We start from the raw sequence: 12,995 nt of genomic DNA, 5'->3' as shown, positions 1-12,995 counted from the left end.
AACAAACAAAAAAACAAGAAACAACCCCCCGAAACCAAAAAAACCTGGGCCAATGCTGGTAGCTTGTTTATGTTAGTTATATTTTATATCTACTGACAGCTGAGGGACTTCCTTTGAAGAGTTTAAATAAAGCATCTGCGTAAGTCTTTTTTTTTTTTTTTTCTAATCCAGAGCCTCATGTAGCCCAGGCTGGCCTGGAACTCAGCATGTAGCTGGGGATGGACTTGCTCTCCTGTGCAGTCTCCTGGGCTGAGTTACAGACATGTGCTGGCATACCTGTGTGTGCTGGAATAGAACAGGACTTTGTGCACACTAAGCTAAGCAAGCTCTCCCCATTGAGCTACAGAAGTATGGCTATGAAAATTTCACAGTGTTCTAAACTCACAAAACTGTGCAGATATAAACATAAAGTAATATAGCCACCATTAAGGTAGCTCGTGTTTGTATCTCTTAAATCACAGGTGGTCCAACAGTCAGAGGAAACTGTCATTTTTCCAGCTTCAGAACTCCTCCGTGCCCCAAGCTCTTTGAGATTAGTGGAGAGATTAGAACTCAGTTTATGCTGTTTTCAGGGACAGAATGACTGGTGTTTTGAATGGAATCACACGACTTATTTACATGTGAAAAAGTTCCTAACTTCCTTCCTTCATACACTAAGGGAGTCTTCTGGCTAAAGGTACAAACAGAGGGCAAGGCAGAAACAAGAAACGAAAGTTACCCAAAGCTCCAGTAGAAGAAGGCCGTCTTGTGCTGTCAGGGCTGGTTATTTGGTGTGTCTGGCATGCAGCACTGCAGATCTAATGCAGGGTGTTGCATGTGTTTGGCTGCTATTGCTTTATCATTGAGCTACACTCCTACTCTTTTATCAGGCTGTGTGTATATGTGTTGAAATTGCATCGCATTTCTTTTGAGTGCATGTGTGTATATTTATGTGTATGGGTGTGTGTGCAGTCAACCTGTGAGTTGGTTCTTTGTGTCTATCTGGGGATGGAAGGAACTCAGGTCACGAGGCTTGCCAGCAGGTGCTTTACACACCTGCTGAGTTATCACACACACACACACACACACACACACAACCATACAAGTGTGCACACACATACTTGGTTTTCAGAAACAATTGCTCTCTTCCTCATGTCTCACCACTAGACTTGGCATGGTGGCTGTGAGTTGTGTGTTCCTTACGAATTGTTTTTTCTGCCTCCTCCTCTGTGGTAGATGCGCTAAGCTTCAACCCTCAGGTGACGCCAGTCTTCATCTTCTCTCTCACTCTCTGGGATCCAGGTCTCACCTCCCTTTCTTTTAGTACCCAATCCCTGCCTGCTGTCAGCATTGTTTCTGGGGTCACACCCTGATCGCTACAATAACTTGCCCATTCATTTCTGCCACCTAACTTTAATTTCAGATCCGTAGTTTCCAGGGTCAGGGGCAGCTCCGTCTTTTCTGGGGCACCTGGCAATGTCCAGAGTCATTTAACGGTTCTGATTACGTTTATTTATTTGCGTGTGTTAGGGGGTCAGATGTGTGTGGAGGCCAGAGGACAGCCTTTGGGGGAGTTTCCATCATGTGAGTCCCAGGGATGAGACTCAGGTCATCAGTCTTGGTGACAAGTGTCTTTACCTGTGGAGTCATCTCATGGGCTCTCCAGAGACATTTTTCTTTAACATTAAGGAGGCTACTGGCTTCTAGTGGGTCAGTGTTGGGGTGTCACCGACCTAATCTAACAACACACGGGGAAGCTCCCAAAGAGTTAGCGCTCAAAACATCAGCAGTGTGGAGAGTTCAAAACCTTCTGTAGCAGGACGATGGCTAATCCACGTGTCCAGTGTCCCCGAGAGAACAGGTCGTCAGCACCTCCACCTCCATGCCCTGCAGTAGACTGTTGGGTGGCAAACCCTGAGAAGTGCTGACCCAGCAGTCTCAGTGAGTGGAAGAGTCGCTTGGTGCTCTGAAATCTTCGCACCTTCTCAGTTATCATTTGATGGTTTGGCATACTGCCCAGGAGATCAGATGGGCAGAGTGCAGGAAAGGCAGGTTTTGTTCAGGAGGCCTTCCAGACTGTTCACATGATCTTTAAAGCATAGAATTAATCAGTCTTCAACAGCGTTCTTGGTCAGACATCGGTGCTTTGGCTCCTATCCCTTGCCGTAGTTCATTCCTTTTCATTTGATCTGAAGAGCAGATCTTGGTTGTCCTCTCACCCAGTCCGCACACACAAAGGAAAAGCCACTTAGTCTGTTCTGTAGCTAAATAAATAGCGTATTGTAGTCCGAGGATTCAGAAAGCCCGGCCGGAATGAACGAAGGAGGAATGAAAGCACTGACAGGATTGTATGCTGAAAGTGATACTAAACCTCGGCATGAAATTCCACAGGGTGGGCGATCGATCGGTGGCTTGGTTCTTGGCCTTTTTATCAGTATGGCTTAGGGCCCTTTGGGAGCCTCCTACTAGATAACTCTCCTGAAGGGACAGTGGCCATAACTGAAATTAATTTACTATTCCTTGCTACAGTTGAGGGTCCACAGTTAACCGGGATGGACAGTATGAACATAAATAGTGACTTCAGTCCAAACAGTAGTGGCGCATGCCTTTAATCCCAGCACTTGGGAGGCAGAGGCAGGTGGATTTCTGAGTTCAAGGACAGCCTGATCTACAGCATAAGTTCCAGGATAGCCAGGGCTACACAGAGAAACTCTGTCTTGAAAAATCCAAAACAAAACAAACAAACAAACAAGATAGTGACTTCAGGTTTCTCGTTCTAGGACATTGGACATAACGCTGTCTGTCATTTCTGGTCTTCAGGGAAAGCGTGTCAGCACGAACAGAAGTCACAGATGGGTTCTGTCCTTTGTGGCCTACCTTTCAGTGCAGGATTGCAACTTGAGATGTCACATGGAAGAGGGACATTATTGAGCCGTTTGCCTCACCTCATGGCTGTTGCTTGTATGAGGTCATGGCAGATCGTGTTGAGAGTCTTACAGTGGGCAACAGAAAGGAATTCTGTTCTGCTTAAAAATAGCGGGCAGTTGGTGAAACGGCTTGGCAGGTTAGGGGTACCTACTGTGTCGCCTAGGAGCTGAGTCCTTGGGACCAGCATGGTGAAGCAAGAAGTTGAGTGCTGCAGACTGTCCTGAGTGCACAGTGGTATGCACACATAAATAAATGCAACGGAACAGTAGATAGTATGCTGAGGAATCAGAGCCCCTAAGTCACTTGCTATTTAACCAGCTGGCCAGGCTGGCTTCAAACCTGTGGTGAGACCCCTGCCTCTGCCTGGCACCACGCCCTGTTTCCAGGCTCTGGTGATGATTCATTTCCATTTATGTACATTTATGTGAGTCTCACTCACCCGTAAGGAGTTAACTTGCTACCCTTTCACTGATAATTGTGATGGCTTCCCATCAGCAGCTGGGTGGCCAGTGAGACCTCACAAAAGGCAACTCACTCAAGGTTTGTGATTGGCATGCATTGTAGGGGTGAATTTTGTCTCATTTGTTCACAGAAGAAGTCCTGACATCCAAGCAAAAGAAGAGCTGTGGAAGCACATCCAGTGAGTACTGGGAACTCCCTGGCGGGTACCATTTCAGAATATATACGTAAGTGTTGTACATGAGCATGCCTGGTGCTTCTGGATCCCCTGCAACTAGAATTATGGATGACTGCGAGCTACCATGTGGGTGCTGAACCTCGGCCTTCTGCAAGAGCAGCAAGTGCTCTTAATCGCTGAGCCGTATGGCCACCATGATATGGGCAGTTTTGAATTGGTTACAAGAGAAACTAATCCTACTGCAAGGAACCTCGGTTTGGCGCCCCGGCAAGTGCCGTGCTCTGGTGATGCCCCGGCAGGTGCCATGCTCCTCCTGTATCATCTGATGCTGACATCAGGGTTGGGTTCCATACACCAGTCGCTGTCTACAGGCAGACCAATGCCTCCTGTCCAAGGTCTCTTGGTTTGCCTGTAAATGCACCTCGACTAGGCTAGCGGTTTACAAAGGCATGCTAAGAGAAGCAAATCTATATAGAAAAGAAAGGCACCGCCACAGGGTGGGAAGCCTATCAATGCAGGAAGTGGGGGCCCTGAAGAGAGTGGGCCCAAGAAGGAGTGGAAGAGACCAGGGGCTATGGGAATAAGTTTCTCCCATTTCCCGAACATGGTCTGGTTTTCTCAGCTTTGTGCAAGTCACATGTGTGTACTCTCTGTGTACGTCACATGTGTGTACTCTCTGTACACCACATGTGTGTACGCTCTGTGCATGTCAAATGTGTGTACTCTCTGCATGTCACATGTGTGTACTCTCTGCACACCACATGTGTGTACTCTCTGTGCATATCACATGTGTGTACTCTCTGTGTACGTTACATGTGTGTACTCTCTGTGCATGTCAAATGTGTGTACTCTCTGTGCATGTCAAATGTGTGTACTCTCTGCATGTCACATATATGTACTCTCTGCATGTCACATGTGTGTACTCTGTGCATGTCACATGTGTGTACTCTCTGCATGTCACATGTGTGTGTACTATTTTTAATAAGCCCATGTTTTGAGACAAGGGAAGAAAGGAAAGCTTGCCAGTTGAGAAAGGTATAGGTATGTGTGCATGCCCGATGGCTTTTCTTTTCTCCTTTAACCTTCTCGCGCATTCTTTCCTAGGAAGGAGCTTGTGGACCCATCTGGATTGTCCGAAGAGCAGTTGAAGGAGATCCCGTACACTAAAGTAGAGTGAGTACAGCTTCCAAAGTCTTCGCCTAGTTCTACTAGTGTGAGAGTAAATTACTTTCTTTTCTAATGCCAACACCATACCCAAGGAAACATAAGAAGAAGTGTTTAATTTGACTTACGGTTTTGGAGCATTAGAATCCCAGCTTAGAGTCCGGGATGGTAGAACAAAGGTGACAGGACCAACTGACAGTCATTCTGAGTCAGTGTAGAAAGCAGAGAGGGCACACTGGGATGGCTCAAGCCTTTTGAAACCTCAGGCCTATGCCAGTGACACAGCTCCTCCAACAAGGCCACATCTCCTAGTCCTTCCCCAACAGTTCCACTGACTGGTTACTAAGTATTCAAACATGAGCATCTGAGGGTCATTCCCATTCACAGCACCACAGGAGGGAACAGCTCATTCTTGCACTGTGGTCCATGCTGTGTTTACATCTGTATATTAGCTAGTGATTAATGTAGGGAACAAGGTAGAAAGGTGTATAGAACCATCCTTTCTGTGTGGTGGCTCAGGTTTCTAATCCTTGAATGTGGGAGGCAGAGGCAGGAGGATTGACACAAGTTCAAAGTCAGCTTGGTTTCGTGTGAGTTCCAGGTCAGCCTGAGTGAGAGGCCCTGTTTCAAGCATCATGAAACTACCCTTGATCGTACCTCATGACTCTCAGCTCACCTCTGCTCACCTCTGTGTAAGAATTTACAATAAATGATGAGTAATGTCCATTTAAAAAAAATTTTGGCTGAGGTACTCATTGATAACAGAGTCAGTTTTGTCTATCATTTTCATACTGAGAGACTCATATTTACCTTAAAATTGTCATATGAGCTGAAGTCAGCTCCCATTTGTAGTGGTTTGGATATCATTGGCCCATGGGAAGGAAGGCACTTTTAGGAGGTGTGGCCTTGTTGGAAGTGTGTCTCTGTGGGGGTGGGCTTTGAGCCTCCTATGCTCAAGCTCCGCCCAGTGTGGAAGAGTCTCCTCCTGGTGGCTTTTGGATCAAGATGACGAACTCTTGGCTCCTCCAGCACCATGTCTACCTATACAGTGCTATGCTTCCCGCCATGATGATAATGGACTGAACCTCTGAAACTGTGAGCCAGCCCTTGACAAGAGCTACCTTTATATTTTGCCTTTGTAAGAATTTTTAAATGTTGCCTTTATAAGAGTTGTCTCGGTCATGGTGCCTCTTCACAGCAATGAGACCCTAACTAAGACACCATCATAGGACCACACTGAGCTGAACAGGCTTGTGAATCCTTAGCAGCAGTCTCCAGGCTCCAGCCCCAACTGTTGAGCACATATCTGCTATTATGTGCCTTGTCAAGGGAAAACTGGCCTGGATTGTGTGGACTGAAGTAGCCCAGAACCTGAGTGCTCTCCTGGGTCTGCCTCCAGACTCTGAGACCACAGGGTGTGCTCTACCTAGCTTGCTTTAACCACTAAAATGTAAATGCATCTGAGAATTTGCTTGAATTATTTCCAGGAACATGAGAGGAACACACTTAACTACTTCCCCTCTAAAACCCGGTATTCCCATCCAGAAAAACTGCAGGCCCAGCTTCCCCAGGCTCTTCCCACACAACTTGAGGGAATCAGTTTTCTCCTTCCATCATGCTGGTCCCTTGGACTCAGGTCAGGCTTCGAGGCAGGCCCGCCATCCTCTTACCATTGTTTTTTATAGGTCAAGGATGGACTTTTTTTTTAAGTTAAGTGCTTAAGAGACTTACAGTATATAATGTGACATTCTAAGATGTGTCCACACTGTGAAATCATCCATCAGGAAGGCACACACGTCTACCACCCGATCTTTATGTGTGTGCCAAGAGCGTTGAAGAATTCAGCAGTTTCCCAGTGTAGATGGAATCGGCTAGAACCGACCTCTGACAGAAAGACGGAGCTTCTGTTTTCACTGGAGAGATTTCCTTCCATATTCTTGAAGAGAATGCAACTAAATTCTCAGACGCATTTAGCTCTTAGTGGTTAAGGCAGGCTGGGTAGAGCACACCTGTGTTCTCCGAGTCTAGAGGCAGAGGTGGAGGCGGAGGCGGTGGCGGGAGCAAGGGCAGGAGAGCACTCGGGTTCTAGGGCTACTTGGGTCTACATAGTCCAAGCCAGGACTACATTATGAGACCCTGTCTCAAAACAAAAGTAACAAAAACTGTGATCTCTCTCTCTCTCTATCTCCCTCTCTGTCTCTGTCTCTCCCCCTCTCTCCTCCCTCTCTCTCTCTCCCTCTCTCCCCCTCTCCCTCCCTCCCTCTCCCTCTCTCTCTCATGCATATATATACCCAAACACCTTCACACATGCACACTCACATACTATGAAGAGTTCCATTTGCATGAGTGAACAGGAAAGCATTTTCTTTTGTAAAATACTGTGAAATTTACACTACTTGCTTTCAGCGGTCATAAAAATTAAGTTCTTAAAAACAAAACGAAACAAAAAAACCCAAAACCAACCCCCCCACCCCCAAACAAAAAACCACCCCTGTCTGAGGTAGGTGCAGAGGAACATGCTTTTAATTCAGTGTGTGGGATGTGGAACTTGAGGGTCACGAGTTTTAGGTCATCTTCATCAGTCTGAAGCCAGCCTGGACTTCACGAGACCCTGTATAAAAACAAAACGCCACCTGCAAAGTAAACCTGAGAGTCAAGTTAAAAAGTCTGAAAGTCCTGCTTACAGTTTAGTATCAGGAAAACTGCGTCTCGCCATGTGGTTTTGACTGTGTTCGTCTCCTTGCTTTGTCTGGCTTTCTTGCAGGACTCAGGGTGACCCCGTCCGCATCAGGCATTCTCATTCCCCACGGAGTTACCGGCAGTACCGAAGATCCCAGTGTTCAGACGGAGAGCGATCCGTTCTCTCGGAAGTGAAGTGAGTGGTCAGTCCTATGGCTCTAGACAACACAGCCTACCCCAGAGGAGCGTAAGTCCCGAGTTCTGTCTTGTTCATAAACTCCGACCTTTTCTCTTTGGCAGCTCAAAGACAGATCTTGTACCACCACTTCCAGTCACCCGTTCCTCAGATGCTCAGGGGTCTGGCGGCTCTACAGTTCATCAGGTTAGTAAAGGTTTAAAGCACCCTACTGATCATGCATGTGCATGACGTATGAGCATGGCCTGTGTGCTCTGAGAACGGTTTTCAGGACTGTTGTACATGGGTTCTGGGGTTTGAACTCAGGTAGTGAGGACCGAGTTACAAGACTTTTGCCCACTGAGCCATCTTGCCAGCCCAACAGATACCATTACAAAACAAAACAAAACAAAAAAGTTAATTTTAATTTTAATATGTAGGGTCTCACTTTGTGAGCTTGTCTGGCCTGGAACCTCCCCTTTGTTGTTGATCAGGCTGGTCCTGAACTCACAGAATCTGCCTGCCTCTGCCTCCCTTGTGCTGGGGTCAAAGGTGTGTACTATAGGTAAGTTGCCTATGAAAAATTTGAGAAACATCCTGTGCTTACAGGAATCCCTTTGGATACAGTAGCAAGTCCTTATTCTCACATGTTTATACATGTGAAGCCATAGCAACCCTGGTCATCCCTGGGAGGTCTGGGCAGCTGTTGTGAGGCCCTATGGGTGGCGCTCTCAGTGTTTCCATCGGTCAAGTCCCAACTCTGGGACTCCTGGGTATGGATGGCGTACAGGCCAGGTAGGCAGTTGATTACTCTTGCCCTGGGTGGCAGTGACATGTCCCAGATGACAGGAACTCCATGCTATCACACTGCACACGAACCATTTCATAGGGTGGCTCCCCAGAACAGAACCAGGGGAGGCTTTTCCTCTCTGGTCTTTAGGAGAAAAAGCCTTGGTAAGGAAAGTCTCTTAAGTAATGCTTATGTAGGTGAATTATGTTTTTTTTTTTTTTTTNGTTTTTCGAGACAGGGTTTCTCTGTATAGCCCTGGCTGTCCTGGAACTCACTCTGTAGACCAGGCTGGCCTTGAACTCAGAAATCCGCCTGCCCAATTTTTATGAGAATGGATGTGTACCCAACTATCAGGCCAAGATTAGGTTTGGTTTGGCCCACATTTGGTTTTGTAGTTAACTAGAGGGCTCTCACACAGTATTAGTTTTCTCCAGAGTAATTACAATATGCAGTGTCATAAATGAATACATTTAGGGTGGCCACACTACGTAGCTCAGGCTCTTCCTGGGGTAACAAATGTGTCCCTCTATGCCCAGCTTGTTTTTCTAAGTACTTGATTCGGTTATTATGACTGCTATGATTTTATTTTTTTTTCTAGAGGAGAAATGGGTCTAAAGACAGCCTGATTGAAGAAAAATCTCAGCTATCTACAATCAACCTGGCTGGAAAACATACAGCAAAAACCATAAAAACCATCCAGGCTGCTCGCCTCAAGGCAGAGACTTGACAGGCTGGGTGCGGGGTGGGAACGGAAATGCGTGCCACTGGTACTTCTGAAACTGTGAATTAGGTAATTATCCATGCACCCTGGACATGTGTCTTTAGCATCTTTTAAGGATTTATGTACAGCATTCTTGTGCTCTGGGCCTTTGGGAGGACCACCTCATAAACTCACTGGACACCTCAATCTATTTCCTGAAATTTTGACCATCCAACTCGTGTTTCTCATCTCTCCACCCAGCCAAGACCAGCGACTTCTGATGAGCCCCTGGACGCTTGGCCCGCATCAGACTGTGGTGACTTTTAATCCCACAAAACTGTAATATTGTATTTTGTGACATTAAGTCCCAATGGTCATTTACAAATAATGTAAAAAGCTGTTAAGTGTTGATTTGAACTTAAGTGTCCTTGTCTTGTGTTTTCTGAGAAAAAAAAAAAGCCCGTGTGGGTTATCCCAGACTCCACACGCCTGCCCACCCATGTTCCCAGGAGTTTTGGACCTTTACCTGTGCATGATGGCTTTTCAGACAGGAACAGTACTCAGAGAGAACCCTGTGTATTGTGCCATCAGCTGTGGCAGTCTTTGGCTTCCTTCAAACTCTGCTCTTGGTACTATTTAAGCCTTTGCTTTTAAGACAGGGTCTCAAGAGACTGGCATCACTGGCTCACAAGCTTTGTCAGTTTTATTACTGCCCAGTAATTCAACTTTATCCTACAAATGCTTCCAGCTATTTGAGGGGTCTATTGGGGGTAGACTGCTCAGTGATACAACACTTGCCAAACTCTACCCTAACTCCTTAGATTGAACTGTGGCCTTCTCCTCCCCCTGGGCCCCCAAACTAAAACCAAATCCAAGGATTCCTTCCGCGTCCTGTTCTCAATGTCTTCATCCTTCTGTAACTCTAGTCTGCCTCTACATCCCACATCCTTGACAGCTCACCTCAGCCCACCTGTGTGGAACTGCCCTGCTCCATCTCCCCATCTTGCTTTAATAAAGCCTAAGCCTTAATGGTCTGGTCTCTACTGCTTCCTTGATGCTTCAAACCCTCCCAGCTTCGCACTGGCTCACTTTCCAACTTTGCTCTGCAGTGGCATCCACCCCCAACTGCCCCAGGTTTCCCTGACTGGCTCCGAACTTGGATTGATCTCACACAGCAAGCCTTCCCCATTTGTGATACTCTATTCTAAATCTCAGGACAATTTTAAGTAAAAGTTGTACCCATAGATCCCCAATGTACTAGCTGTCTCTTCCTGTTAAGCAAAAGAACGTCAGTCTCAGCTGCAGCCTACCTATCAGTTTAGCTGTTACATATGAACTCACAGTAGGTGGCCGCCAATCACAACAGACAAGTGTCAGAAGGGCCTATCAGAACATTTATTCATAGCCTTGTTACAAATGAGCATTCATCTATGTAGAGTTTTGATGCGACTCCTAGGAAATTTAAATCACTTATGCTTCTGTAGATCAAGTTTCCAAATCAAGGACATCCTAAAAGAAAAGATAAAAATGCTTTAAACGTACCTGTCTCAGAAAAGTTACCTGGTAACATAAATCCCCACCAAAGCCTTTTAGTGTTGGTAAAACTACCCAAGTTTTTGGCTTAGAGTTCTGGCAGTTTTTCTAGTTAATGGAGATCCAGAAGTCACCAATGTAAATGTACATTTACTACTTCTGTTCAATACTACGTACTCAGGGGAAAAAAAAAAAAAACCATTCATAAAAGTTAGCCAATGGGTAATGGCTGTCTCTTGTGAGTTACTTCGGAAAAGTAGCGGCAATACAAGCGAACCAGGAAGACTAATGAGTCGGCATCCCAACCTACAAGAAAATCGCACAAGTGCTTAACTAGTCCTACCTTAAGCCACTCTGTACTCCCGCGTGTCGTTCAGGAAATACCCAGTCAACTTCAGGTACCCACCTGCCAAACGAGGAAGAACCAGTTAAAGAAACTACATTCCCTGAGCTGGACAGCAAAATCACTTGCACACACAAGTTAGCCTTCCTGTCACTTACGCAGCTCCGACACCCGAGATACCGAACTCCCGGGCAAGCACAGGCCGCAAAGCATTTATTTCTGCCTTTTCTGACACCACATTCACTAGCGAGCAAAGTGAACGGGCAACACAAAGGCGACAAGACTAGGGCGTCAGAACAGCGGGCGATCAATCCTACCGTGTGACCTGGGTCTTCGCTTTATATCCGCCCAGTCCTGTGCCTGGGCACACGGCGAAGATCTACATCCCAAACGGTGCTCGGCTTCCACACCGACCCGCTTCACGCGGGGTCCGGCGGGCCGAGCGCCTCACAGGGCCGCCGAGTCCGCTGCACACACCCTCGGTCCCACGCCACCTCCCGTGCCCCAGCTCCCGGGGACGCCATGCTCCGCGCCGCGTGCGAGCGTAGAAAGGATGCGTCGCGCTCCCACAAGGCTTTTCTACGACTGGAAGAGCCCACTGTCCGCGGGAGGCGGGGACGGACTGTACCACGGCTGCCGCGCGCTCTCCTGCCCCCGTGTGGCCGGAGGGAGAAGTGCACCGCGGGAGGCTGCGGCCCGGGTTTCCTAGAAAGAGGGCGCTCGCCCGGTCCCTTTGTGGGACCGGTTCTGTCCCGCACCCTACCCCGCAGGGCCATTAGGATGATGAGGAGATTTTGTCTAGTGTGCGTCCGGCTATGCCTCCTTCCTGGGGCCAGAGCATTTGGTCAGTGATGAGCAGCGGGCGTGGAGCTGAAGGAGCTCAGACCCAGAGCTGGGGGAGGCCGCACGGTTCTCCTCCCGATAAGGAGCAGTAAGGTCGAAAATTTAAAAAGCAAAACCAAGACCAGTATCTAGGACATACTCTCCAGGCTCTGTCTGAAATGTCCTGGAGTGAGGATGTGAATGATCTCTCTTGCAGTCTAGTGTTGGACAATCGATAAGCAGAAAAGAAACAGCTTTAAGATCCAGGAAGAGTGGGATGTGCTGCTGCGTGCCTGTGCTGTCAAGCAGTATAGGAGGATCAGGAGTTCAGGCCCATCCTGGACTACTCAGGGATTTAGAGGGTAGCCTGGGTTACATAAACCCCACTCTCAAAACAAAATCTGCATAGCACCACCCAACCAGAGAAGCTGGGTTACGAAGGAAAAGGCTTTTAATCCCAGCATTTGGGAGGAAGAGGCAGGGAGATCTCTAGGCCAGCCAGGGTTATATATGTGACACCTAGGGCTATATAAGCGAGACCCTGTCTGGAAACAAAACAAAACAAAACAAAACAACCAGTATTGTTCAGTAGAAACACAGGGAGGATTTCAATAGCAATTTTAAATTCTAAAATTACCAAATGACATTACAAAACATGAAAACCTAATTTGAATAATTATTCAACATTCATAAAATAACCAGCAGAAAGTTTTAATAAGGTGCTTCGACCTTTTACAATTTCTTCAAGATCTTTTAAAAGATCATAAATCATAAAATACCAAAAAAAAAAAAAATCAGCAAATTCCAATTCAGAAAAGGGACATTTTTTATGTGTCTTCTAGCGGACGGTGCTAATGACAGGAAGGTTGGTGGTGAACTTTGTCAGATCTGGGGGCACCAGGCTGTGGTCAGTGGAGTGGATGGGGGGGGTGCGCTGGGGAGAATAGGGGAGATGGACATACATGCTCTATAGGGCTTGTTCCTGAGGTGAGGACCTAGATTTCACACTGACATTTTAGAGTAAATTTTCACCTCAGAAATGAACAGAGGTTCTGAACTGTTGCCTCTCACCCAAACCATCACTCCTTGTGAGAGAGATGAGAGAGATGAGGGGCTGAGACCGGCCACATGGCAGCAATAAACATTCTCTGTCAAATGTGTCCTGTACCTCATGGAAAGACCATAGTCTCCTTTTCCTCCTCCCTTCCCTTCCCTTCCCTTCCCTTCCCTTCCCTTCCCTTCCCT

The 12,995-nt window shown here is 47.0% G+C and overlaps 1 protein-coding gene, 1 long non-coding RNA gene and 1 other non-coding gene across 4 annotated transcripts in view; 1 reads left to right on the top strand and 2 right to left on the bottom strand.

The window, feature by feature from the left end:
- Epb41l4a (erythrocyte membrane protein band 4.1 like 4A) overlaps positions 1-10,081 on the top strand; it is a 202,648-nt gene extending 192,567 nt beyond the window's left edge. For both annotated transcript variants that reach the window (XM_021214291.2, XM_021214292.2), the window contains exons 20-24: positions 3,500-3,547; positions 4,649-4,717; positions 7,473-7,583; positions 7,688-7,769; positions 8,951-10,081. In XM_021214291.2, the coding sequence (XP_021069950.1) occupies positions 3,500-3,547; positions 4,649-4,717; positions 7,473-7,583; positions 7,688-7,769; positions 8,951-9,079 (439 nt within the window). In that variant the 3' untranslated portion in view covers positions 9,080-10,081. The remainder of the gene's footprint in view (positions 1-3,499; positions 3,548-4,648; positions 4,718-7,472; positions 7,584-7,687; positions 7,770-8,950) is intronic.
- Positions 10,082-10,431: 350 nt separating this feature from the next.
- Positions 10,432-11,411, bottom strand: LOC115065526. Its single transcript, XR_003845311.1, has 3 exons — positions 11,246-11,411; positions 10,929-10,991; positions 10,432-10,561 (listed from the first exon to the last, which is right to left on the bottom strand). It is a non-coding gene; the product is annotated as an uncharacterized LOC115065526 (long non-coding RNA).
- On the bottom strand, positions 11,074-11,205 carry LOC115065590. The gene has a single exon (XR_003845354.1). It is a non-coding gene; the product is annotated as a small nucleolar RNA SNORA13 (small nucleolar RNA).
- Positions 11,412-12,995: the final 1,584 nt, after the last annotated feature.

The sequence above is a fragment of the Mus pahari genome, chromosome 15, assembly GCF_900095145.1.
Source record: "Mus pahari chromosome 15, PAHARI_EIJ_v1.1, whole genome shotgun sequence".
Lineage (NCBI taxonomy): Eukaryota > Metazoa > Chordata > Mammalia > Rodentia > Muridae > Mus > Mus pahari.
This window is presented reverse-complemented; position numbering and strand designations above follow the sequence as displayed.